A 27568-nucleotide genomic window follows, 5' to 3' on the forward strand; every position below is an offset into this window, starting at 1 on the left:
GTAGCCCCAGCTGGCCTCAAACTCCAAAGTTTGGCATGTCAGCCTCCAAGGGCCAGGATTAGTCTGTGTCTTCTCAACCTTTCCAACCTCAGCAATTCAGGGGCCAGGGAATCGAGGCAACCCTAGTTCTGACTGCAGCAAGTGGAGTGGAAGGAGTTGGGAAGCAATCTCTCGTGGGAAATGAAAATATTTCTAATGACTTACCAGTATGGAGCATTTTCCAGCCTCTTTCTTGGAAGTAATTCAGTCTTTAATTATAGACATTCGTTTGCCTTGCCTGAAATAACTTCCTGGAATTAAAACTTTGAAATCTTTTAATAAAATCGGTTCCATCTAGAAGTTAAAGTCAAGTTTGTGACTTGCAAGACAGTGATGTTAAGAATCTAGATCAGCCTATCAGATTCAAAGTTCAAACCTGGCATGGTGCCACAGCAACCCGAGTCTTGGGAGGCTGCACCAGAAGGATCATCAATTCAGGTCCAACCCTAACTACACAGCAAGGCTGAGGCCATTCTTGGCTGAATGATATATCCTGGTTCAAAAACAAACAAAAAACAAAACCCGGAAAGCACAAAAAGAAAACGATAAAAAAACAAAACAAAACAAAATCCTCAGAATTCTCTTTGCTGCATTCCCCCACTAATTATGTGCTCTGAGCAATCTTGCTAGGTGCTAGAATTTACTAAGGAAACTTTAAACTTAAGTTCGCTTAAGATACGTATGTAATGAATGACACCTGATTTGACTTTGTAGGCGACTGGCTTTTCTCTTGCAGACCACTGCTGTGCCAGAGACCACATACACAGGCTCTGTCCTGGATTATCTACAGCTTTCTAATCTTGCCACCACTGGTCAATTGGCACGTGGCTTTCCGGACATCAACCATCCGAGACAGCTTTGAAATTAGTTGCTAATTAATGGCGTGAGTCGGACGATTTCGGTTTCACAGTGGTTACTTCGCCTCCATTCATCACGCCCCAATTGGTTCCAGGCTAATAAAAGCCGCGGGCGGCTCCTGGGTCACCAGCCCTGCCTAGACCCGCACCGCTCTTCGCGCAGCAGCCTGGAGCACCCGGAGGCGGGGCTTCAGAGACAGCTCCGGGCTGCGCGCGCGGCGCGGGCCTCCGTGAGCGCGCCAGGGGAGGGGCGCGCGAGGCGCGCAGGGCGCGCGCGGCGGCCGCTGCGGCCTGTTGGCGCGGTCGCCGGCAGCCTCGAGCGAGTCGAGCTAGGCACCGTGGCGGCTGTGGCTGGCGGGGAGCGCGTGGCCGGATCAATTCCCGAGTGGCCCGCGACCATGTCCCTGGGGCAGCGGCTGGCTCTGCTGGCCATCCGTCTGCAGGAGCCGCAGCGGGTGGCGAGCTTCCAGCGTCTGTGTGGGGTGGAGGTGCCGCTCGGTAGCCCGGCGGCGGGCGAGGATGCAGAGCCCGAGGTTCGCGGAGCCCCGGGAGAACCCCGGCGACGGGGACGGCAGCCGGGCTCTGAGGACAGCTCCAGCCCCGCCAAGCCCGACTGCTGCGGTGCCCCGAACGGCGTGCGCAACGGGCTGGCGGCCGAGCCGGGCCCGACAGGGCCCCGCCGCGCGGGCTCGCTGCGCCGCAACTCGTTGACCGGCGAGGAGGGCGAGCTGGCCAAAGTGAGCAACTTGCCGCTCTACTACCTGTTCTCCTTCGGCACCGAACTGGGCAACGAGCTCTTCTACATTTTCTTCTTCCCCTTCTGGATCTGGAATCTCGACCCCTTGGTGGGCCGGAGGCTGGTGATTATCTGGGTGCTGGTCATGTACCTGGGCCAGTGCACCAAGGACATCATCCGCTGGCCGCGGCCGGCCTCGCCGCCCGTCATCAAGCTGGAGGTTTTCTACAACTCGGAATACAGCATGCCCTCCACGCATGCCATGTCCGGCACCGCCATCCCCATCGCCATGATCCTGCTCACCTATGGCCGCTGGCAGGTACGCTGCGCCCCTCAGCTCCACGGACGAGTTTCCAGAGCTCTCTGAACTTTTTTAAAAAACAAATTTGGCTTTTCCAGTCCAAAATCCCTGCCCGGTTCTCACAGTACCCACAAGCAGGCCCTGTCAGAGTTCTAGAAAATTAACTAATGAATCTTAACTACTAAACTGTATTTTAATACAGTTAAGTATAGTTTCTTGGACACCCCCACCCCCACGCTTTAGGAAACACTTCCAGTGCATTTAATCTTTGAGCTTGGAATGAGTTTTTAAACTTAGTTCATCTGATGGACAGGGGTGATGTGGTTTTCTTAAAATGAGACACATGGTAACTAAGACCCGGTTTCATTGCAATACATGATGTTTACAATGTAAAATTAGATAGTGTTTTCAAACAGTAGTATAATTCTGACACAGGCACATCCCAAGCACTAAAGCAATGACAGTTAAGAAAAGCTTAAGCAAAGGAACAGAATCTGGGTGAGTTCGTCGTAAAGGATTGATTGCAGTTCTGTTGAGACGCTTGACTTCTCTGGTCTGGAGACTCAGGTGCTAGTTGTTACCCTGTTACTATGGCTGTAACTGTAACCCTGCATGGCTCTGCCTTCGGAGGAGCCGGATTAGTTATAATGGCGTATGATACCGGGGTCAATTTGCCCATCAGGAGTTTTTAATGGTAGTCATCTTTTAATTTGCCTGCTTTTTTGGGCTTCCCAAATTTGAAATTCCTAGGGTTTGTTTGCAAGTGATACTTGAGTTTACAATTTAATTATCTTTCCCATAGAAGCGAAATATATTTGTCTACTGGTCTTAAATGGTATGATTTGTTAGTCTTTCGGACCAGTCTCTTAAGAATAAAGTGCATAATTCTGGAGAATCTAGGAAAACTCATTGTCTCTTTTTAACTCCTTTTCATTGCACGAGATTGAGAAATGCCAACGGCTGTAAAACTCCACTGCAGGCTTACTTAACCCACACACAGTTTCAGTATGGGTAAATGTTGTTGCCTGTACCATCCCAGCCCCCCTCTACCGTGCAGTTCATCTGTTTTATAGTAACAGAAATCAGGCACGCACCCAGGAAGAATGACGGAATTAGGAGGGGAGACTAACATAGAAAGTTCTTTTCTTATTTAACTCCTGGTGATACATGGTCACATTTGGACTGCAAAAACAGTGACACTTGTTTGGGGTGAAAAACATATCTAAAAATTCCCATCTGACCTAACTATTTCAGAAAGTGAGATTGTCAGTGTGTTTGTTTTCTATGTGTGTATGCTGCTGTTTGTCTATTGATGAGGGACTTTCTACCACCTCCTTCCTGATGGGCTGCCTTCAGAGGTGGGGTGGGGAGGGAGGGAGGGAGAAAGAGAGAGAATGAGTTGGTTCTGCTCTTCAGTTATTCAGGACACATGCTAACAGGAAGTCTGAAAATAGTTCTGCTGAATTGTTTATGGGATGTAGCTATCAATATTTTAGCATTTCAAGGCTAAAATGTAATAATCAGGCTAAGCTTATATTCTATTTTTTTTTTGTTTGTCTTGTTTTTAGGCAGGCTCTCACTGTAGCTCAGGCTGGCCTGGAACTCACTATGTATGTAGCTCAGGCTGGCCTCAAACAGGAACTATATACAATCTACTGTATTTAATTCAACATTTGCAAATCATACAGGCTTTGAGATTGCAGTCAGGCTGGGTGATAGACATCTTCTCGTCTTAAACAGGTCTTCAGGCAGCCATCAGTCCACTCTGTGTGTATAGATTTTCCTATCGTGAGCATACTGGAGGAACCTTGCACTATAACGCCTGTTTAACAGACTTTTTTTTTTTCACTTAAGCTTTTTTTTCTTTTTTCTTTTTTTTGGTTTTTTGAGATGGAGTTTCTCTATGTAGCCCTGGCTGTCCTGGAACTCCTCACTCTGTAGACCAGGCTGGTCTAGAACTCTCAGAGATTCCCCTGACTCCTAAGTGCTGGGACTAAAGGCGTGTGCCAGCACCACCTGGCATTCTCACAGCATTTTTAAGATTCTTTTAACAGTTTTAAACATGGGCATACATTTTTTTTTTTTATAGTTTACCTCCCCAGCAGCTTCTTAAAGACCATATTGTAGTAAATAACCAGGACTTGGTTCCTTTTATTAGTGGATAGTGTTTCATTAGATGAATTTGTTATTTTTTTTTCCATCAGTTGGTAGCCATTTGGTTTTTTGTTGTTGTTGTTGTTTACTGATTAATTGCTTGATTGTGTAGTGTTGATTGTGTAACCTAGCTGGCCTGGAATTCAGTATAGAGGAGGCCACACCTAAACCTAGAATCTTTTTCTATTAGCCTCCCAAGTGCTGTAAATTCAGGCATGTATGTGTCAGTATGTTTGGGTTGGTATATTTTTATTTTATTTCTTAAAAGGATTTATTTTATTTTATTTGTGCTTATGTGTGTTAGTATCTGTGTGGGTACGTGTGTGTGTGTGTGTGTGTGTGTGTGTGTGTGTGTGTACACGTGTGTACTCAGGTGCCCATTGGTGATCAGAAAGGAGTATCAAATTCCCTGGAGTTGCATTTATCTGAACCCTGTAATTTAGGTGCAGGGATCCAAACTCTGGTCCTCTGCTAGAGCAGCAAGTTCTCTTAATTGCTAAGACATCTCTCCAGCCCCATTTCTGGATGCTCGGGGCACTGCCCCCCCTCCAGATAAACATAATAAAAATATGAAAAATAAAATCATCATTATTTTTATTATTGGTTCTAGGAATTAAACTCTTTAATTTCAAAGAGAATGTGTATCTACAGATGGAAGCACTTATTCACCTTTCATTAGTTTTATCTTTATTTGAGAAATGAATCTGGCATCATTTCTTCCACATAGATAATTAACTGCCCTTGTATCAATTTTGAGTAATTTGTCTTTTTTTTTTTCTTCATGTATTTGTAATGCCACACCTATTGTACATCAGGTTCCTTGATGAGTGTGGCTCTGACTGGGTTCCAGTGTGTATTGCTGATGCGCTTGTCTACTCTGAGTTCACTGTTTAGACGCCTATTCACGTAAAGTGTCTACCTTTAAGGTTTCGATGGCTAATTTGGATCTTTGCCTTTCGTTTATTTTGTTTGTTCCATGATGCTGAGTGTTGAAACCTAGGCTTTTGGCTGTGCCCATTTAGTGGTGTGTGTGTGTGTGTGTGTTTTAGGTCTAACACGTTTTTATTTTGAGACATGGTCTAAGTTGCCCAGGTTAACCTTGAACGCACTCTGTAGGGTGACTGGACTCCAGCTTGGAATCCTTCTGTCTCACCTTCCCATGTAGTTGGGATCATAGGTCTGCGCCACCATACCCAACTCTCAGTATACAGTCAGCTCTTTAATTGCCTTGAAAAAGCTGGGAGGTGGTGGCACACGCCTGTAATCCCAGCACTCTGGGAGGCAGAGGCAGGCGGATTTCTGAGTTCCAGGCCAGCCTGGTCTACAGAGTGAGTTCCAGGACAGCCAGAGTTATATAGAGAGAAACCCTGTCTCAAAAAACAAACAAACAAACAAATCCAAAAAAAAAAACAAAAAACAAAAAAAAATTGCCTTGAAAAACTGTGAGCTTTATTGACTTGCAATGAAATTGTACTTAGAGGAACTAATCGCATCTGTTGTATTTGCTGTTGCTTTTTTGTTGTTTCTGTTTGTGCTGCTTCTAGATATAAAAACTCACTAGTGTCAACAAAATGGACTGTGCAGTCTATGAAGCATAGGTAGACTTTCTCCCAGTATGACATTTTTATTTTATTTTTTGAGACATGGTTTCTCTGTGTAGCCCTGGCTGTCCTTGAATGCACTCTAGACCAGGCCAGCCTGAACTAGAACAGATCCACCTGCTTCTGCTTGCCAGTGCTGGGATTAAAGGCGCGTGCCACCCCTGCCAGGCCTCTCTAAGCTTATCTTAAATTTTGTAGATTTATTTACTTATGAGACAAGGTCTCATTGTCACCAACTGGCCTTGGAACTCTTTTGAGAGTTGTGCCTGTCTCTGTCTTTGCAGGGATTACAGATGTATACTACCAAACCTAGCAAGTTTCATGGGTTTAAAGGTAGAATTGACAAGTCTTTGTTTGTTTGATTTTTTTTGGATTTGGTTTTTTCAAGACATGGTTTCTCTGCATAGCCCTGGCTGTCCTGGAACTCACTCTGTAGACCAGGCTGGCCTCGAACTCAGAAATCTGCCTGCCTCTGCCTCCCAGAGTGCTGGGATTATAGGCGTGCGCCACCACCGGCCGCCCGGCTAGAATTGACAAGTCTTGATGACTTATTGGATCTGTCATTAAGGAGGCAAAAAGGAGAAAGGATTATGTCCACATTTCTGGTTTGGGAAGTATAATTTGTGAAGAGGCAACACACACACACACACACACACACACACACACACACACATATAAGAAGCATCTTGGATCATGTGTGCAGGATCACCAAGGAGCTGGTGCTTTGATATCCTTAAAACAACTACCTGAAGCAATGAAAGAGGCAGATTTCTTCATGGAAGATGAGTAAGACTTGGTGCCGGCACATGGAGAATCATGAGAATGGAACATTGCCCTCAAAGAGGGCACACAGTGAGAATCCGAGGTCCAGCAAGAAATCTCTTAAGATTCCAGCATTTAAGGACTCAGTGAAGTGTGTGTCAAAGCCAGGTGCAGGGGCTTGAACAATGGCCCAGCAGTTGAACAATGGCCCACACTGCTCTTGCAGGGGACCCAAGCCCCTCCCACCCTCCCCGCAATGGGTAGTTCCATCCACCCTTAGCTCCAGCTCCTGGGGATCTGGTGCTGCTCTCTCCTGGCTCTCTAGTGGTACTCAAGTGCATGCACTCTCACATAGAACATAAAATTAAAGCTTAAAAAACAAACACCATGCCAGGCACGATGGTGCGAGCTGTAGTCCCAACACTGGGAAGCCTGGCAAGTAAATCCCTGGGACTCCCTGACCAGTCTGCAGTTCCCGTGGTGAGTGGCAGGCCAGTGTGAGACCTATCTCAACAAACTGTAGTGGTTCTCTTGAAGAACAACATCCAAGGTTGTCCTCTGACCTCCACATGTAGAGCACATGCACATGAGTGTGGAGAGAGAAACGTAGGCACACATATCAGCATTTAAAGAGCTGAAATATGAGAAGTAAGCAGATATCTTAGGGAACTGCCGAGATGGTTCAGCGTTTAAGAGCACTCGCTTGCTGCGTTATCATGAAGACCACAGTTTGGATGCTAGCACTCATGTAATAGGCTGGGTGTCCTGAGCACACCTGAAACCCCAAACTCCTGGAGGGAGCACAGACCGGATTGCTAAGGCTTGTTGGCTTCCATCTTCACTGAGAAAACCACTAGCCCCAGGTCCAGGGAGAGACCCTGCCTCAAAAAATAGGCAGAGGATAATGACAGCCCCTTCTGTTCTCCATATGCTCCTATAGGCACAGACACCCACACAGACAAATGCTGTCTCTCGCTTATACAAATAAGTAATGTCTTTACAAAAAGAAGATATCTTAGAAATATCTAAGGTGATGTAGGTGTGTCTGTCCTTAAACCTAACACTCATGAGGCAGGAGCTGGATGATCTTTTGAATTTGAGGCTTGCCTAGGCATAAGGGCTGCACAAGGGAGTCCCTTTTGAGGGGGGAGAGAGAAAGGGAGGGGCAGAGAGAAGGAAGGGAGTAAGGACAGGAATCGAGGTGTATGGAGGGTTCTCAAAAAATGCATCCTGACTAGGTTGAGCAGAAAAGAGGAAGTTGATTTGCAGAATATCTGGAGCATTTTGTAGAAACCTAGTACAAGGAAGTGCTGGGGGCCAGGGGGGCCAGGCTGTGGAACAAGCCTGCCTCAGAACTCACTGTACCCTCCATATAGTCCTCTCTCCTGTGCCCGGACATGTATGTGCCCGCCTCATCCGGCTCTGCATTATTTACAAGTTCAGAGACTGTCTTGAGTTGTTTGGTGTGCCAGGTCAGGCCAAGTGTCCACACTAGATTCAAATATTGATGGTCAGAGGAGTGGCGTGCGTGCCTCTAGGGCCACACCATAGGTCTGCCCAGCACAGCAAGATGAGACAATACCTTAAAAAAGAGTAAGCCTTAGACAGCCAGAAGTGAAAGTAAGAGAGCCTGTTCTGGGAAATTCAGCACAGGACTGAAAACTCAGGCTTTGCAGAGGCTGAGACATGGTAAGGACTGGCGTGCCTGTGTCTCCTTGTTTGTTTTTCGAGACAGGGTTTCTCTGTGTAGCCCTGGCTGTCCTGGAACTCACTCTGTAGACCAGGCTGGCCTCGAACTCAGAAATCTGCCTGCCTCTCCCAAGTGCTGGGATTAAAGGCGTGCACCACCACTGCCTGGCTTCCTGTAAACTTTTACCAAAGGCACATCACACACACACACACACACACACACACACACACACACACACACACACACGCACACGCACACACACACACACACACACACACACACACACGCACGTATGTATAAGTACGTACGTACATAGTTTTTCAAGCCAGTGTTTCTCTGTGTAGCCCTGGCTGTCCTGGAACTTAACTTTGTAGTAGATAAGGCCGCTGCCTCCGGACTCACACCCAACTAAAGAATCTTGCTCAATGTCTAGGTTACAAAAGAATACTCAAAGTGTCACACAAAGAATCACACAAACAAAAGCAAAGTGTGGGGCAGATGTTGATGTTTGCTTGGCTTTGTTTTGGTTTCTTTGAAACAATGTCTTAATATGTAGGTAGCTGTCTGGCCTGGAACTCACAGCTGTTGTGAACTCGGAGCCCAGCTCTGCCCAGGGCTGGGACTGAGGGGGGTGGGAGGGTGGGGGTTGGTGAGCACAGCTTCACTTGGCTCTATTTCAAAGCAGGTGGTGATGGCATTTCCCTATTGACTGGGGTCTCACCCCTCAGTCTAAAGACTGGCTACTTTTACATGACTCTGAATAAAGGCAGTAAAAAAAAAGGGCTGGGGGAGGTCCAGCTGCCCGAGGCCATCGCCATTTGTGTCAGCAAATGTTTTAGGAGGTGGGTTAAGACTTAGTTTCATATGGTATTTTTGCTAGGCCGCCATATGCCTACTATTAGTGAGTATTAGCCCTTAAAGAAGCTACCCTTGAGAGGAAAGAAGATATTTCTTACATAGACAAGTCAAAACGAAAAGAACAAAAAGGTGAGAAAAAAGCAATTTGAGGTTTCTTTAAAAAAAATTATTATTTTTATTTTATTTTATTTTTGAGACAAGGTTTTTCTGAGTAGCCCTGATCAATAGACCAGGCCTTGAACTCAGATCCATCTGGCTCTACCTTTCAAGTGCTGGGATAGAAGGAGTTCATCACTTTTTAAGCATTTATTTGTTTGTTTATTTATTTGGTGTTTGTCTGTGTCTGTCTGTGGGAGTCAGAGGACAACTTGGTGGAAGTCAGTTCTCTGAATCTGTCCATGTATTGACTTCAGGTAGACAGGTTTGCTCTAGGAGAGAGAATTTTGCTAACACATTCCTTCAGCCTTGAGTGATACCTACATCCTTCCATGGGCCTTCAGCCTGAGGCTTTGGTTCTTGTGAGCCTCCACAATGGTCCGAGCTAGCTCTCAATGTAAATTTTTTTCTGTATATAATGTACAGACTTGTTCTACAGGTTATTTCTCTGGAGAACCATGGTTCGTGCCATTACACTCTTTAATTCATACACAGTACTGTAAGACTGAACCAGGCCCACATGTGCTAGCCAAGAACTCTGCCACAGATACCTGGGACCTCTTTTTGGTTTTCCTTTTTAAGACAAGATCTTGCTAATTTACTCACTGGGTGGACCACACTCACTACCATCTTCCTGCCTCGGTGGCCCACATGGATGGAATTCACACTGTAGGCTTATTACTGTCCTAAGTACTGAGCACCTCCTTTTAGACAGGAGGAGCCAGAGATAGAAGGATATCATGTGGCCATCCCAGGGTCCCACAGCTGAAGAAACCGACAGAATCAGCCTAGCTTAGCCCCGTGAACCTCCATCTCCACTCAGGCACATCTCTTCTCTGTATCAGATAGGCAAGGTGGTGTTAGCATGGCTATGTAAGTGAGTCTCCTGTACCTGTGAAGAAGCAAGTTCAGATGCCATCATCTGCCATGTGGACTGGCGAGCCCAGAAAGAAACCTGTTTCTGGAGGAAAGAAAAGGCAGCGAATTTGTGGAAGGAAGAGCCGACCCCGGGCCAAGCAGCACACCGCTGGCGTGTCTTCTACTCTGGGGTTCTCTGAGACACTCTGGTTGCCACAGCTCCTTCTCTTCCAAGAAAATTTAAGCTGATTTTTGTGGTTTGTGTTTGCAATGCCCAAGACATGGATTTTGTAAATGAAAGGTAGTATGTCTGTGTATGTGCCTGGTGAATGCGGTAGACATCGTTCCTCTGTACAAAGTAGCCAAGTCCCTCCATTTCACCACACCGCAGCACTGCGTGATGTAGGCCACCTTCTGACAGTTTTGATATGTGAATCCTTACCCACATTTCTGTGCTTAGTACAGACTCCTAAAACTGTCTACTCATTGTATATGTATGTATATTGTGTATGTATATATGTGTATATTGTGTATGTATATGTATGTATATTGTGTATGTATATATTGTGTATGATCTCACACATACTGGTGTGCTTTCCACACAGAATACGACTTTCATTAGCAAGAGCAACCTGTCCATAATGCGCCACTATTGCCCGGTTGTGTGGGAGGCTATATACTTACTGGAATTCAAAATGGATTTTTTTCCCCTCTGCTTTCTGTGTTTGTCCTGTACTACAGTTATTCTGAACAATTAAATTGTACTTAAAAGGCCAGATGTAATTTGTCACTAGAGTACTCCATGGCATTCAGCCATTGGTTCAATCCCTTAGTGTCTCAACAACAACAAAAAAAGATTATTTTTAAAGACAGTTTTTGAAATTGCTTTAATTACAAGTCATTTTATTGATTATCCCCCTCCCCCCATGGGTGCAAGTGGAAGGCGCCGGAGTGTTCCAGACAGTTCTGATCAGGTTTGATAAGCAGTCCGGGAAGCATATCTGGCTGAATGAAGCCATTTTGCATTTTGTAAAATAACTGAAGGAAATGTTGACTTGGGTTTCCTTCTTATCAAGGTCACGCAGTGAAAAAGTTAACCATGCTATGAGATTCAGTGTACCTACGCCAGGCTGTCTGTCCTCAACGCCTGTAATCCCAGTACTTGAGAGGCAAAGGCAGGGGGACCATATTCAAGGTTATTGGTCCTTACACAGTAAGTTTGAGACCAGCCTGGGCTGAATGTAACCAAAAGCAACCAACCAAACAAAGGCATCTAGGAGAGGGAGGCGCAGTAACTCACATCTATGATCCCAGCATCGGGTGGGAGAGCCCTGCGTTCTGTCCGTGTCTGTAGCACCATAAGAAAGAAAACCATTTAGGCTTACCATATAATTTGTTGGGCTGTATTTGTATGCACTTGGAAATAATACAGAGCACGTACTCATTTGCACTTTAATACCGGCCCCCTTTTAAGGTCAGGATCTCACACTATGTAGATCAAGCTTGCTTCTCACTGTAGCAGTCCCCCTGCCTCAGCCTTTTGAGTATTAGTGCTCAATTTCCACTCCCCTTCTCCAACCACTGTCTGCAGTTTCATGTAGGACCTTGAAACCGTCCCCACCAGAACGTGCTCTTCCCACATTAACCATGCTCCCCGGCAGCCCTGTTTTTCTTCCCTCCAGCCACAGGACACAAAGCCAGCCCTGTCACTGATACTGCTGATTCCGAGGGCAGCCTGCTTGTGCCTTTTCCCTTCTTATGTTTCTACTAATCATAGAACCCTGGCTGTCCTGCAAGTCATCATGCAGACCAGGTTGGCCTCGAACTCATAGTGATCCTCCTGCTTCTGTCTCCCTGTTGCTACAGTTAGAGGCATGTGCAATCACCGTGTTCCATTCCCACCAAAATCTTCCTCAATGGGATTTCCACCTGAAATTTAATGGAGAATGCAGAAGTAGAAAACTAATTATAAAGTATTCCTCCAGTGGGGAGGAAAACCACCACACGGCAGATTGCAGAGGGCAGCCATTCCTGCATGGGACAGAGTGAGCCCGTCTTTCCTCCCAGGGAAGTCTGAGTTCTTAGAGACTGGATTTGGGTGGTGTTCCAGAGCTCTTGCACCTTGGTTAAAGTACACACACACACACACACACACACACACACACACACACACACCACATAATTTCAGTGGTGGTACATACCTTTAACATCAGCACTCAGGAGGCAGAGGCAGGTGGATCTTTGTGAGTTTGAGGCCAGCCTGGTCTACAGAGCAAGTTCTAGGACAGCCAGGGCTACACAGAGAGACCCCACCTCGAAAAACAAGCAAGAAAACCCTAAGTCACTCTTGCAAGAGTATTTTATTAATGTTTGCTGTGTTTGATCCTTGGTTAGGCACTGGGAAAGCAGTGGAGAGGAGAAAGCATATAGTTCTTGATAGGATTTTATAGCATAGTGATTTGTTTTGTTTGCTTGCTCGCATCTGTTTAACTTAATTTTTGTCTCTCTCTTCTCTTTTAGTATCCTCATATATGGGCTGATTCTCATTCCCTGCTGGAGTTCTCTAGTTTGCCTAAGTAGAGTCTACATGGGAATGCATTCCATCCTGGTAAGGAAAACAGGGTGTCCTTGTGTGTGTGTGTGTGTGTGTGTGTGTGTGTGTGTGTGTACGTACATACCTATAAACTATAAAACAAAAATATTTTTTCCTGACACTGGCAGAGATTTTAGGAACATAAGTAATGATTATTATGACCTGCTGTCAATACAAAGGAACACAACGAGGGAAGCGAAGGCACCTGGCAGGAAGCTTCTTTTCATAAAGGTGTGCTGAAACCAAGCCAGCCAGCCAGCTCACTTGGCTTTCACTTTGCTGTACATGGTGTCTGTCTGTGTCCCAGCCTTTCTGGATGGGCTAGTCTTTGAAGAACATGAAGAAAATGGAGGAATAGGTCAGTCCCTCCAGGCCTTCAAGTTCGAGGGGTGGGGGAAGGGCTTTGTGTAAACAATGATTTTACGCCGATTAAAAGATTTACATAAAAGTTTTATAAGGTAAGGAAGAGTTAATGGAGTATTAACTAATGATAAGCAAACTCTCTTTAATAGATAGGGAGGAAATAACATTTTCCCGGAGCCCTGAAAGAGAAAAATCCAGTTGTGAGTCTTCCTCATTTGCAGAACTATCAGGGTAATGATTTGTGACCTACTAGTGTCTCCGCCTTGTGTCTCTGCCTTGTAATGAACTTCCCCCCCAGTGCTGAGAGCCCAGAGGCCTCAGGAATGCTGTAGCATTTGGTTGGACACCTCTCTCCTCTCTCGCCTGCTTCCCTGTCTCTGCTGATGTTCCTCACAACCTTTTCCCACATTTCCTTCTTCTCCAGGTGCCTCTTCCCCCATTTACCCTAAACTGGAATGGCCTCTTGCCTTTCTGTCACCCCACAATGGACTGTGGGTTCCGTAAATCAAATGTGCCTTGTCTCTCGCCTTCAGCATCTCACAAGATTGCCTGTTAGCTTGGAAATGAAGGATCAAAAAAAGAAAAAGAAAAAGAAAAAAAAATAGATGGCAAAATGTGAACTAATTTATGAAATCCTAATAATTTTCCCTGGTGGGAAAAATTATTTTTATACCCTGAGGCCTTAGAAAGGACCCCAAAGTAACATTCTCAGGAGTTGAAGCTGTATATAATCACAAGGAAACACTTCACAGGGCAAAAATCATGTTTTTCCACAGAGGCACAGGACTAGCTACAGCTGAGGTAAGCTCACTCCTGTCCTACGCCTGGGAGGAGCACATTCCATGAGCAGTTCTGTGTTCTGGAGAGGAGGTCACAAGGCTTGTGTTCTTGGTGTTTTCTCCCAAGCACTCAGGATTCTCACATGACTCCATCCTTGGACTGTGCTGAGGAGAACGTCGAGTGAGATGATCTCATGGCTGTAGGAATACTGATGTTCTCACGGTTCCTCCTGTTTTATACACAGACCACACATTTTTTACGTGATAGCTAACATTACCAACCTCTGCTGCTTACCAGGCTCTGTCCTGTGATCCTTCCCCCCTCCACAGTGGTGTCTTCTAAAAACTACCAGATGCTTACACTGTTTTGTGGTTGCTTGAGTAGGGTTTGGTTTGGTTTTAGGTCTCACTATGTAGTCCTGGCTGGCCTCAAGCTCAGAGACATCCAGCCTCTGCTTCCCTAGCACCGGGATTACATGATTTTAATCTTACTTTTTGTGTGCTGGACATGCAAGGCAAATACTCCACCAACTGAACATATCTCAGCCTGATTGTACATTTTTTTGTTGTTGTTGTTGTTAGTGAAGAAAGAAGAAAAGGGAATTGCTAATATTTTTTTAGGAAAAATGTACTTTTATTTCTAAGTTTATTATCATTCCAAGAGGAATAAGAATCTGATTGTTGAATATGTGATCTCAAAAACTGTTTTAGAAAAAAAGGAAGGAAGGAAGCCTTTAATCCAGAAAGAAAGAAAGAAAGAAAGAAAGAAAGAAAGAAAGAAAGAAAGAAAGAAAGCCTTTAATCCCAAGCATATGCCTCTAATCCCAGTACTCAAGAAGTAGAGAAAGGAAGATCTCTGTGAATTTGAGGCCATCCAGGTCTGTATCCTGAATTACTGACCAGCCAGGGTTGTGTGAGTTTAGCAATTGATTGAATATTTCTGCCAAATTCACTTTACTCTTTGTATACTAGATTGTATCCATTCTTAAGTCACCTGGAGTAAAAACAATATTAACATTAGTTTTATTTTTTTAAGATTTATTTTCCTTATGACTATGTGGGGAGGGTGTGTGTGCACATGAGTGCAGGAGCCTGCAGAGATCCCCGGAACAGGACTTATGGGTGGTTACGAGCCACCTGACACGCGCTGGGAGACAAACTTGAGTCCTCTGCAAGAACAGTACATTCTCTTAACCGCTGAGCCATCTCTCTAGCCCTGACAAACTGCTTTTCAGTTTGTGAGTGGACAGGCCTGATTGCTTATATATTTGGCTTTACTTTGTTTTGCTTTTATTTATTTCAGTACCAAGGCTTGAACTTTGGGACCTCACATGTATCCAGGCTCCCTGTCTTCCAAGACTTTTTTTTTTTGAGACAGCATCTTAGCCAGCTTGCCCACAGTGACCCTAATCTTCTATTATTTTCCTGTCCTATCATAGGACATAGGATAGAGTTCCATGCCAGGGAACTCTAATTGTTTATTCAACGACAAATCTGCTTCCAAAGAATATATGATTTAAAAATAATACGATTATTAAAAATAGCGACAAGGTAGGGCTCGGTAGACGGCTCAACGGTTAAGAGCGCTTACTTCTCTTACAGAGGACCAGGGTTCAGTTCCCAGCAACAGTGTAATCACAGCTGCCTGAAACTCCAGTTCCCTGGGGTCTTTTTCCCCCCAGTGATCTCCAAGGGTTCCTACATGGACACACGCGCGCGCGCACGCACACACACACACACACACACACACACACACACACACACACACGTAAGAGTATTGACAAGGGCCAGCAAGATGGCTCAGTAGGTGAAGGCCCTAAAGTTGTATACTACCACACCTGGCAATTTTCCTTTTCAAAGTAACACCCTGTATGACTTTCAAGTATTACAAATAACAGTTCTGTGCAATGACTATGACTCTCGTTACTACCCAATAGTATATTGCTTGTTTGTATTTCAGCAGTTGATACTCTGTTTTTGACACAAGGTACTATGCACCTAGGTTGACTTTGAACCTGTGGTGCTTCGGCCTCTGTCTTCTGAGTACTAGAATCATTATGAATACTATGACCCTGATAATAATCCCTCAGTTTGTACTTTTTATATCTCTTAGTATTTAAAATAATTACTTGTGTTTTGAATTATTTTTTAGAACACAGCTGGTGTGTTCATTGTTAAGTATGAAGCCAGCATGGGCTACATGGGGTGGAGTGTACCCCACAGATGCCTCACAGACACTCGGATATGACACTGCCTAAGCTGTTAGCCTCATTAGCATTGAGAGCACTCTAATAATGTGCTAGAAATAGTGTATGAGGAATACTTCCATTATCACTTGACATACGTTGGTGTTTGGGGGTTTTTTGATTTGGTTTGATTTGGTTTGGTTTGGTTTTTTAGGATTTGGTTTTTTCAGGACAGGGTTTCTCTGTATAGCCCTGGCTGTCCTGGAACTCACCCTGTAGACCAGGCTGGCCTTGAACTCAAAAATTCACCTGCTTCTGCCTCCCAGAGTACTGGGATTATAGGCGTGTGCCACCACTGCCCGGCCCCAACTAACAGTTCTTAAATAAAAAAAAAAAGGAAGCTGTTAGAAGACAGAGACTTTGGTTTTACTAAAACATCACTTATAGCTATCTAAAACCGGAATATTTATGTTTTCTTGATAATATTGTTATTTCCAGTTTTCCCCCAAACATAAACTTCATGACAGCACATATCATTTCTTTGGGTAAGAAATACAGTGTTTCTTCTGCATGTCAACCTCGCAGTAGCAAACATATTTTTCAGAACCTTCTAAATTTATATACATTATATATGGTAGTTAATGAAAGAGTAGAAAAATAAAAAGTCTTTTATTAATAAGTCTTTTATTGGCCAGGCAGTGGTGGTGCACACTTTTAATTAAGGCACTCACAAGGCAGAGGCCAGTGGATCTCTCTCTGAGTTCGAGACTTCAGAGATCTGAGACCAGAAACTCTGGTCTACAGAGTGAGTTCCAGGACAGCCAGGACTACACAGTGAAGCCTTATTCCAAAAAGCCAAATAAATAAATAAATAAATAGCTAAATAAATAAACAGAATCCTTTTTATCATTAAAACAAATTTCGGTGCAGTATTTTTTTAACATTTTGTTTTGTTTTTTAGACAGGGTTTTGTGTAACCCCGGAATCTCTGATTTTCCTGCCTCTACTTCCCCAGTGCTAGAATTATAGGTGTGCAACAATATGCCTTGTTTTTGTAGTGCATGCTAGGCAAGCACTCCCCCCACCAGGCTACAGCCCCGCCCAAGTTCCAGAATGGTCAGTTTGTAAGGCTCAAAGTTAAACATCAAAAATAGCATTATACTAACTGTCCTTTTACCCTTTCTAGGACGTCATTGCTGGATTCCTGTATACCATTTTAATCCTCATTGTCTTCTACCCATTGGTGGACCTGATCGACAACTTCAACCAAACTTACAAATATGCCCCGCTCATCATCATCGGGCTTCACTTAATTTTGGGCATCTTTTCTTTCACCCTTGACACCTGGAGCACGTCCCGAGGAGACACGGCTGAGATTCTGGGAAGTGGTGCTGGGATTGCATGTGGCTCACACACTGCTTATAACCTGGGTCTATCCTTAGACCCTTCTCTGCACACATTACCCTTAGCTATCCCTCCTCTTACTGTAACTCTGTTTGGAAAAGCCATATTACGGGTGGTCCTAGGAATGATACTTGTACTGTTTGTAAGAACTCTCATGAAGAAGATCACCATTCCTCTAGCCTGTAAACTCTTCAGTATTCCGTGTCATGACATTCGCCGAGCACGGCAGCACATGGAAGTGGAGCTGCCGTACCGGTATATAACCTACGGGACGGTTGGTTTCTCCATCACATTTTTGGTCCCCTACATATTTTCCTTTATTGGTATCTCTTGATGGAGGAACAGTGTTTGTTATAAGAAAGGAGGCTACCAGCTATATCTAAAGCTATTCTCTAGGTAAAACTTGGATCAGAGGCTTCTGCAAGAGTTTGACTTAAAGAAGTAAATTCTGCAGCCAGTGCATTCTGTCATTGCACACCAGATGTTGTTTCAGGTGGGCCGCGCTCTCTCGGTGCTGAGAAATGGCATGCCCATTTAGAATGTTCACACCATGTTTGGAGAGTTCTGTGCTGTTACAAAATTGTAGTTATATATAACATATATTAAGGTACACGGTGTGCAAATGTGTGTCTAGTATATATTATATATACAATTATTTACCTAAGAACAGTGGGGTATATTGAAAAACCAGTAACAATATGCAGTTGTGCCCAGGTTTTTGGAATTCATGCAGGCATGTTGTTATTAACAATAGGCTTAATGTTTCTTTCCTATGGGAGCCATTTTCTAGTTGAATTGATGATTGCCAGACAGAAATCCAAATGCTACCACATACTGATTTACTGCCTCTTTCTACACTGCCATCTCCCTTCATGTTATCCATGATGTTGAACATGAGAGGCATTTCTAATGGACCAAGTTTTTGAGGAAATTTGCTGTTTTGGATTTCTTTCTTAAAGTTCTGTATACTATGTTGAATGTACTTTTTTTTTTTTCTCAACCATTTTGGTCACACCAATTCAGGTACTGAATTTTATTGCTTGCTAACTGTGCCTTTCTTTTCCTGAATTAAGAGACACCATGTATACTGTGATGTAAAAGTGACACTCTAATTCTATCTTAAGCCACATCATCAGGCAAATATTTTTAAAACATATGTCATACTAACAGAATTAGAATTAAATGGCCCATAACTCTTCAGTCTTTTTTTAGAAAGAAATGTGGAATTGCTAAGTTTTCTCACTAATTTATTGGAAAGCTAAATGGATAATTATTTCCATTTTTGTAAGTATTTTTCTGCGTGTTACAAGTTATAGGAACAGTATATATCTATGTACATCGTCTTGATTGTATATAGTACAAGTAAATATTTCCAGAGAGTAGAAATGTCACCGAGATGTATAGATGAGACAATGTACACTCTTTCTATGTACACAAGCCATTTTTCTAAATTATTTGAAAAGGATTGGGTTTCCCACCATTACCTTTTAATACCCCACTCTTTAGCAATCTAAGGTAGATTATAGAATCCAAATGTGAAGTATCCGTAGCTTAGATTCTATTATTTTCCCAACTAATTATTTTTACAGTGGAAAATTTGAGTGTAGTATTAGGCTATTTTTTTTCCTGTCTGTGCCTTTATATTTTGATGTGTGATTGCAATTAGGTTAACATTACATTTATTTGTGATGAGCTTTTTGTAAAGAAGAGAATTCATTTTCCATATGAATGAACATCAGGGGTAGAGGTAATGATTTTAGTGCAATAATCTCTGGTTATTTAGAAGGAAAATGTTTCTATTTTGGGCAATGTAAGTATTTGAGCTCATATTTTTTATAATTCTGATTGAAAGCTTAGGGGCCTGATAGTTTTTACCCAGACAGAATGGTCAACTTTAAGCAAGTAAATTTGGACCCTTTGGCCACCAGGAGAAGAAAGCGAGGTGCTTTGAAAAGAATCGGTACGCTGGGAGCTTGGAAGCTGTGGAGAGCAGGGATTCCTCAACAGATGTGGATTGAGCTATAGAAAGGGTCCCCCACTTTGGGTCTTTTATCCTATTAATTTTTGTGTGTCGCTTAAAAAGAATTAGAAAATATTCTATTTCTTTGTGTTTATGTGTTTTGTTTGATGACAGTTCTATGCTAAATGTATTTTAAAATAAAAGCCAAAATCAATACCAAAAAGATCTTTCTTCTGTTTACCTGTTGTGCACATGTCTGGGTTTTTTTGGGGGGAGGGGGGGAGGGGTGTTTGAGACAGAGTTTCTCTGTGTAGCCCTAGCTGTCGTGGAACTCACTGTGTAATCTAGGCTGACCATAAACTCATGGAGATCAGCCTGCCTCTGGCTCCTGAGTGCTAGGATTAAAGGTGTATACCACCACCTTGAGGTACACTGAACAAATTCTTTTTTTATTATATATAAGTACACTGTGGCTGTCTTCAGACACACCAGAAGAGGGTGTCAGATCTCATCATGGATGGTTATGAGCCACCATCTGGTTGCTGGAATTTGAACTCAGGACCTTCCGAAAAGTAGTCAGTGCTCTTAACTGCTAAGCCATCTCTCCAGCCCAAACAAATTTTTAAGAGTCAAACGTTCCCTTAAATTTATGATTCATTATATTTCAAGTCAGGGTCTTATGCACCCACTGCTCAGCCACTAAGCCTGCTGGAACTCTACAAATCTTACGTGAAAACAAGCAGAGGAAAATCAAAGAGAAATAAGAAATCTTCAGAAAAATGTTTCAGGAAGTAAACATTGATTTCATAGTTCATCTTCAGTTGGCCTTCCCCTGCCTCTTCCAAATCTAGAATTCTGCATCCGGCAGCAGCGGAGTCAAGCTGGGAGGGGCATCACATGTCCCATGAGTGGGGACTGCCTTGTGCAGAGCTTTTCGGGTCTGTGGCTTACATCTTCAACAGCCTGAAGAGCCGTGGCTATGTCCCTCACTGGGTCAGTCTTGATGCATTTTGCACAGACGGTTAGAAAGCTGACTTCCTGCTCACAGCCAAGGGCAAGCATGAGAACAAATCTGATTGTTTCTTAAGGTACCGCTACAGTTTTCTTTAAGAAAATAATTTTAAGTCTTGTATAGCTTTGACATTTTCTTTGTTGACTTTGAGACAAGGTCTCTCAGTCCTGGCTATCTTGGAACTCACTATGTAGACCAGACTGGCCTGACCTCACAGGGATCGCGCTGCCTCTCCCTGCATCCTGCATCCTGAGTGCCTGCCTGGCCTTTGCTAGTGGTTTGTCTGTGCACTTCTGGGTGCCTAGCGCCTACAGAGGCCAGAAGGTGTCAGGTGACCTGCTGGAGTTACAAGTGCTTGTGAGCTGCTAGGTGGGGAAGGGGGGGTGGGGGTGGGGGCAGCGCTGAGAATTGAAACTGAGTCTTCTGCCAAAACAGCAAGTGCTCTTAGCTACTGAGTCATCTTTCTAGACAAAATTTAATAATTATTTCTAAGCAGTGGTGGCCTTTATTCCCAGTAGTTGGGAGGCAGAGGCAGGCAGATTTCTGAGGTCAAGGCCAGCCTGGTCTACAGATGAATTCCAGGACAGCCAGGGCTACACAGAGAAACCCTGTCTTGAAAAACAAAAAACAAACAAAATTACTTTTAAATTTTAGTATATTTCTTAGATAATTGTGATTGCCCATGCTTGTAATCCCAGCAACCAGGAAGTGGAGACAGGAGAATAAGGAACTTGAGTTCTTGAATATGTAACAAGTGGGAAGCCAGTCTTGGCCTCCATAAAACCCCATCTCAGAAAGACAAACATAGGGCTGGGAACAAGGTCAGGGGCAGACCATTGGATGCATGAGGCCTGGGATTCAATTCTAATAGTTAAAAAATAAACCAAAAATAAGCAATTCATTGTCTTCCCTATGATGTCGCCTCTGTGGGGGGAAAAGGTACGCGTTCGTTTATATCTACCATTTCTGGGATACAACAGACATTCAATGGATATATTGTGTTCAGTGGATTGATTATGCAGTCATTAGATAAACTTCAGTAAGTAAGTGCATTTGTAGCATACAGCATTCTGTAGATTTTCAAAGATTTGATAAAAGTTTAAAATTGAGTTTTAGCATTTTATTCTTTGTTTTGTTGGAGTTTTTTGTTTTTGTTTGTTTTTTGTCTTGTTTTGTTTTTCAAGAAAGGCTTTCTTTGTGTAGTCCTGGCTGTCCTGTGACCTAGAACTCAGATTCTCCTGCCTCTGCCTCCTGAGTTCTGGGATTAAATGTGTGCACTGTGAGGCCTGGGTAAAAATATACATGTGACATCATTTCCTAAAAATTATTTTCTCTTTCTTGAGGTGCTGCGCAGTTATGGTAATGAAATATTTTGGGATATTTGGGATCTTAGAGCGGCTTATAAAACCTTTAGAGTATTAGCAGGTAACCATATATAATACCCTTGTTTATCCATAGATGCATGGTCCTCTATAGTCCAGGCTGTCCTGGAACTCACACTATTTAGTTCAGACTGATCTTGAACTCAAGTCTGCCTCTGTCTCCAAAGGTCTGGGATTCTAGGCAGGGCATACGCCGTCACATTAGAATATTTATTTTAAAATAATCAGTCAAGCTAGCTTAGCTATAATTTGAAGGCAATGAGAACTATCATTTGTTAGACATTCAAAATTTTCTTTCTCTGTTTTGTTTTTTTAATCTGTAATAAGAGAAAAATACACATTTCAAGTATTATTTACTAAGATAATATTTTGTAATAATCTTGGGTTTTGGTGACATACTATAGCTGCTGGAACTGCAATTATTTGGAAAAGGAGCCCAGTAGAGTGAGGGGAAACGCTGACCCCATGGCCTTCCAAGTGTTCCTAGAGGGTTAGATAGCAACTCAATGACACACCCACAACTCTACCCAGAGAGGGTGGGGAATTGCATCACAGGGCTAAGGATCTTTGCAACCAGCTATGAAAAGTCCTTGTGCTCTGCAAAGAAGGGTTCCCCTAGGATTTGCAGGCACACCCTGGGAAGGAAATTAACGTTTATTTTTTATGATGCAAAGACCACAGGACTTCCTGCAAGCATTGAAACAAAACCGAGCCACACACCTGGTTCATTCAGACTTCTGGAATTCATTCCCTGCCTTGCTGACTTGAGCTCATGGTTTATAGCTGGTCATAGCTGACTAGTGAGCTCTCAGCATCCCTTCTCTCTCTACCTACAATGCTGGAGTTACAGGCACGAGCAGCCATGTTTAGCTTCTCATGTAGGTTCTGGGAATTCAAATTCAGATCTTCATGCTTGCCAGGTAGATCTTTTGTCTACTGAGCCATCTCTTTAGCTCCAAAACAGCCCGTTGCAATAGCTACCAAATACACGTATGTTTTGAGCTGGAGAAATAGCGTGGCTGGCATAGTGCTTTCGGTGACAGCACAAGGACCTGCCTAAATTGGGTCCCCAGAATTCAGGTAAAAAATTGCATGTTGTGACACAAATGAGTAATCCTTGAGTGAGAAGGCAGAGACAAGCGGATTCCTGTGACTTGCCGGCCAGCCACCTGGCCTGCTTGGCTAGCTCCAAGGCAAAGAGAAAACCCGCTCTCAGAAAGCAAGGTGAATGACACCTGAAGGACATTGACCTCTCCTGTCACATGTCCGCACCCCACATTTGTACCCAAGTGAACATGAACATCCAGGCACCACACAGAGGCAGGCTTATCTTCATATCTTGGGCCAGAGTTTCCTTGAACATACCTTTCATCTCTTAGATCTGATTTTATGTTTGCTGGCATAAAGCAGTTTACAAATTTTTCTAGGCATTTGACAAAACAATACTGTATCAATTGAATCATTCTTTTACTAATTTGCTTAGTTGAGATAGGGTTTCCAGCCCGGGTTGGCTTCATATTCCCTACGTATCCGCAGATAACCTTGAGCTTCTGGGTCCTGTTCATTTCTACACCACCACACCCCAGCTATGTGGTACTGGGCATCAAACTGAAGGCTGTTCCCAGCACCCACATGCTGACGCAACCCTCTGTAAACTCCAGTCCAGGGAGTCCAAGGCCCTCCTCTGACTTGTAGGCACCAGGCATGTACATGATGCCTTTACAGACAGACAAAATGCTTATACATACACAAGAAATAAAAATAAATCTTTAAAAAAATCACCAAGCAGTTACAATTGGAATATATATATATATATATATATATGCACATATATATATATTAGCTTTCTAAATGCACTTATATGAGCAAAGTTTTATGTCTTCTCCTTTTTTTCTTTTTTCCTTTTTTTTTTCTTTTAGATTATTTTGAGACAGGGTCTCACTGTCTAGCCCTGGCTATCTTGAAACTCACTTTGTAGACTAGGCTGGTTTCAAACTTACAGAAATCCATCTGCCTCTGCCTCCAAGTCCTGGGATTAAAACCATGCCTCATCATGCCTAGCTAAAAATGTATACATATTTTTATTTTATATGTACAAATGTCTGAATGTTTTGTCTGTGTGTATATGTGTGTGTGCCTGGTGCCTGAAGAGGCCTGAAGAGAGAGAGGGCCAGATGCCTAGGAACCAGAGTTACAGATGGTTGCTAGCGAGCAGGAAGGGCTAGGAACAGAACCCAGGTCTTCTGAAGAGCAGTCAGAGTCTTCGCTCCATCCCTCTGTTCTCTCACCTTCTGTGACCTTTCACTCCTGGGGAAGGGGTCAAACTTCTTGCTTCACCTGTTTAAAAAAAAAAACCTTATCAAAACCTAGATAGCTAAAACAAACCTTTGTAACTCTCTCTTTTTGTTTGCTTGTTTTGTTTTGTTTTTTGAGACAGGGTTTCTCTGTGTAGTCCTGGCTGTCCTGGAATTCACTCTGTAGACCAGGCTGGCCTCGAACTCAGAAATCTGCCTGCCTCTGCCTCCCAACTGCTGGGATTAAAGGCCTGTACCATCACCGCCCGGTTTGTAACTCACTTTTGTATAAACTAGTGAGTTTATACTAGTCTTTATAGTTCTGTCATAGTTAGTGTTCTATTGTGAGGGGACACCATGATCACAACTCTTATAAAGGAAGACTTTTAATTAGGGCTGGTTTACAGTTTCAGAAGTTCAGTCCATTATCAGCATAGTGGGAAAATGGCGGCACACAGGCAGACAAGGGGCTGGAGAAGAAGCTGTGAATTCTACAGTGAATCCACAGGCAGCAGGGAGAGCGAAACATTGGTCCTGGCATAGGCTTTCAAAACATCAAAGTCCACACCCAGTGACACACTCTCCAACAAAGCCACACCTACCCTAACAAGGCTACATCTGGTAATCATTTCAAATAGCGACAGCCACTTCCCAAGCATCCAAATACACCAGCCTCTGCAGGCCACTTTTTTTTTTTTTTAATTTTTTTTTTTTTTTGGATTTGGTTTTTTTTTTCGAGACAGGGTTTCTCTGTATAGCCCTGGCTGTCCTGGAACTCACTCTGTAGACCAGGCTGGCCTCGAACTCAGAAATCCGCCTGCCTCTGCCTCCCAGAGTGCTGGGATTACAGGCGTGCGCCACCACTGCCCGGCTTGCAGGCCACTTTTATTTGAACCACCCACTATATTTTCTTTATTTTATTATTTTGTTTGTTTTTTGTTTTCCAGAGATAGGGTTTTTCTGTGTAGCCCTGGCTGTCCTGGAACTCACTCTGTAGACCAGACTGGCCTCAAACTCAGAAATCCGCCTTCCTCTGCCTCCCAAGTGCTGGGATTAAAGACATGCACCCCCCCCCCACCCTCCCCCACCCCCCCCCCACCCCCACCCCCGGCTACACACACTGTTTTCACTAAGAGTTTTTGTAGGACAACTTTTCTTTGTTGTTGTTCCTCTGAAACAGCGGTTCTTAATCTGTAAGTCATGATCCCTTTGAAACTCGAATGGCCCTTTAACATTAAAAGGGGTGGTTTACCAGAAATCCTACATATCAGATATTTACATTATAATTCATAACAGTAGAATTACAGTCGTGAAGTAGCAATGAAAATAATTTTATGGTTGTGGGGGTCACCACAATATAAAGAGCTGTATTAAAGGGTCACAACATTAGGAAGGTTGAGAACCACTGCTCTAAAATATCCACTTTAGAGATAGTTTCTGTTAATGGTGTATTCAAAGTATTTCATGTACTATGAAATACATCCAACAGACACAAGTATGTTGCCTTTTTAATAGCTTTTAAGAAGGTAAGACAGGGCTGGGCGGTGGTGGTGCATACCTTTAAACTCAGCACTTGGGAACTGAGGCAGATATGCTTCTGAGTTTGAGGTCAGCCTGGTCTACATAGCAAGTTCCAGGACAGCCAGGGCTACACAGAGATAGCAAAAGCAAGCAAACAAAGAAGGTGAGACTGTATGGATTTATTAGGCTGTTGAAGATATAGTTAAGTTTTTTTTTCTACGTTTATGTCAGAAGGAAGTGAATTTTGGTAACCCTTTGTGATAAATCACTTTTTGCTGTCTCTGCGGTAAAGCAGCAGCAGGTTTTCTTACCCTCCTTCCTTTCTTCCACAGAGACCTTTGAAAGCCCCAGATCCATTAGCCATTCTATCCTGAGGAAGCTTGGGAATTTAATGTATGCCCTGGGTAAGGCCTGAGATGAAGAGATAAAGATCAAGCATAATCCGTTTTTCAAGAGATAGAAGTGGGAAACCCTGCGAAGATAAATCTTATCACCTTGACTTTGCTTAGGAACATCAAGGAAACTCTCCTCTGCGTGGGTGAGAATATTTCAACAAATATTTAACTACCGAAGGAAGACATACTGGAGAATGGGCAGAGCCATCCCATGGGGAAAGGTCAGGTTTGTTGGCAGAGACTTCATTTATTTCATTAACTATCAACAATGTATATTTAATGAGTTAAATTTCTTCTAAATCAAATTGAACCAACATGTGTCTAGAGAGGTGGCTCTGGCTAAAAGTGCTTCAGGAGGACCTGGGTGTGGTTCCAGTACCCACAGGGTGACTCACAACCCCAGTTCCAGGATATCTGATACCTTCTTCTGATACCCTCTGGCACCAGACACACATTTGGTCCACATTCATCCACACAGGCAAAACACTCATACACATAAAATAAAAATAAGTAAGTCCACTGTGCATGGTGGCAGATGCCCTTCATCCCAGCATGTGGAAGGCAGAGGCAGGTGAATCTCTGTGCATTAGAGGCCAGCCTGGTTTACATAGTGAGTTCCAGGCCAGTCGAAGCTATATAATAGAGACCCTGTCTCAAAACAAACAATCATAATTAAAATGTCTTTTAATTTTTTAAAGATTTATTTATTTATTTACTATATACACAGTGTTCTGTTTGCTTATATGTCTGCATGTCAGAAGAGGGTACCAGATCGCATTACAGATGGTTGTGAGGCCACCTTGTGGTTACTGGGAATTGAACTCAGGACCTCTAGAAACGCAGTCAGTGCTCTCAACCTCTGAGCCATCTCTCCAGCCCCTCTTTGAACCTGGGGCTATTAAGATGTCTCGGTGAGGTAGGTACAGGTGCCTACTGTGCAAGGGTATTGACCTGAGAGCTATTTGTGGGACTCATATGAGGTGGAAGGGAAGAGCTGACTCTATTGCTGTCCTCTGACTTCCATATGGACCGCCCTCCACCTCAGGAGAACCTCCTCCAAATAATGTACAATCAAGTTTATTTTCTAATTATTTGACTTAAAATATTTGACTTTAGAGCCGGGCGGTGATGGTGCACGCCTTTAATCCCAGCACTTGGGAGGCAGAGGCAGGCAGATTTCTGAGTTCGAGGCCAGTCTGGTCTACAAAGTGAGTTCTAGGAAAGTCAGGGCTATACAGAGAAACCCTGTCTGGGGGGAGGGGAGGGGAAGAAAAGAAAAGAAAGAAAGAAAAAAGAAAAGAAAAGAAATGATTTTTTTGGGCCTAAGTCAGGATATTTATTTCTGTTGCAGAATGAAAGCATACTAGTTAGTAAACCAGCACTATAGAATTAGACTTCTGTTATGCTATTGAGTTTAAGACTCAAACAAGGGCTGGAGAGGTGGCTCAGCGGTTAAGAGCACTGACTGCTCTTCTAGAGGTCCTGAGTTCAAATCCCAGCAACCACATGGTGGTTCACAACCATCCGTAATGAGATCTGACACGCCCTCTTCTGGAGTGTCTGAAGGCAGCTACAGTGTACTTACATAAGATAAATAAATCTTACAAAAAGAGTTTAAAAAAAAAAGACTCAAACAAAATCTCATCTGCTCAAGGGCTGTGCAGAGG

At 43.5% G+C, this 27568-nt stretch overlaps 1 protein-coding gene across 1 annotated transcript; it reads left to right on the forward strand.

Moving 5' to 3' along the window:
* The first annotated feature begins 1129 nt into the window (after window positions 1–1129).
* On the forward strand, window positions 1130–18332 carry Sgpp1 (sphingosine-1-phosphate phosphatase 1). Its single transcript, XM_052185649.1, has 4 exons — window positions 1130–1951; window positions 2350–2351; window positions 12533–12620; window positions 17120–18332. Exons 1-4 carry the CDS (start codon window positions 1295–1297, stop codon window positions 17669–17671), a joined length of 1299 nt encoding a protein of 432 aa, XP_052041609.1. The 5' UTR covers window positions 1130–1294; the 3' UTR covers window positions 17672–18332.
* Window positions 18333–27568: the final 9236 nt, after the last annotated feature.

The sequence above is a fragment of the Apodemus sylvaticus genome, chromosome 6 (assembly GCF_947179515.1).
Source record: "Apodemus sylvaticus chromosome 6, mApoSyl1.1, whole genome shotgun sequence".
Taxonomy (NCBI): domain Eukaryota; kingdom Metazoa; phylum Chordata; class Mammalia; order Rodentia; family Muridae; genus Apodemus; species Apodemus sylvaticus.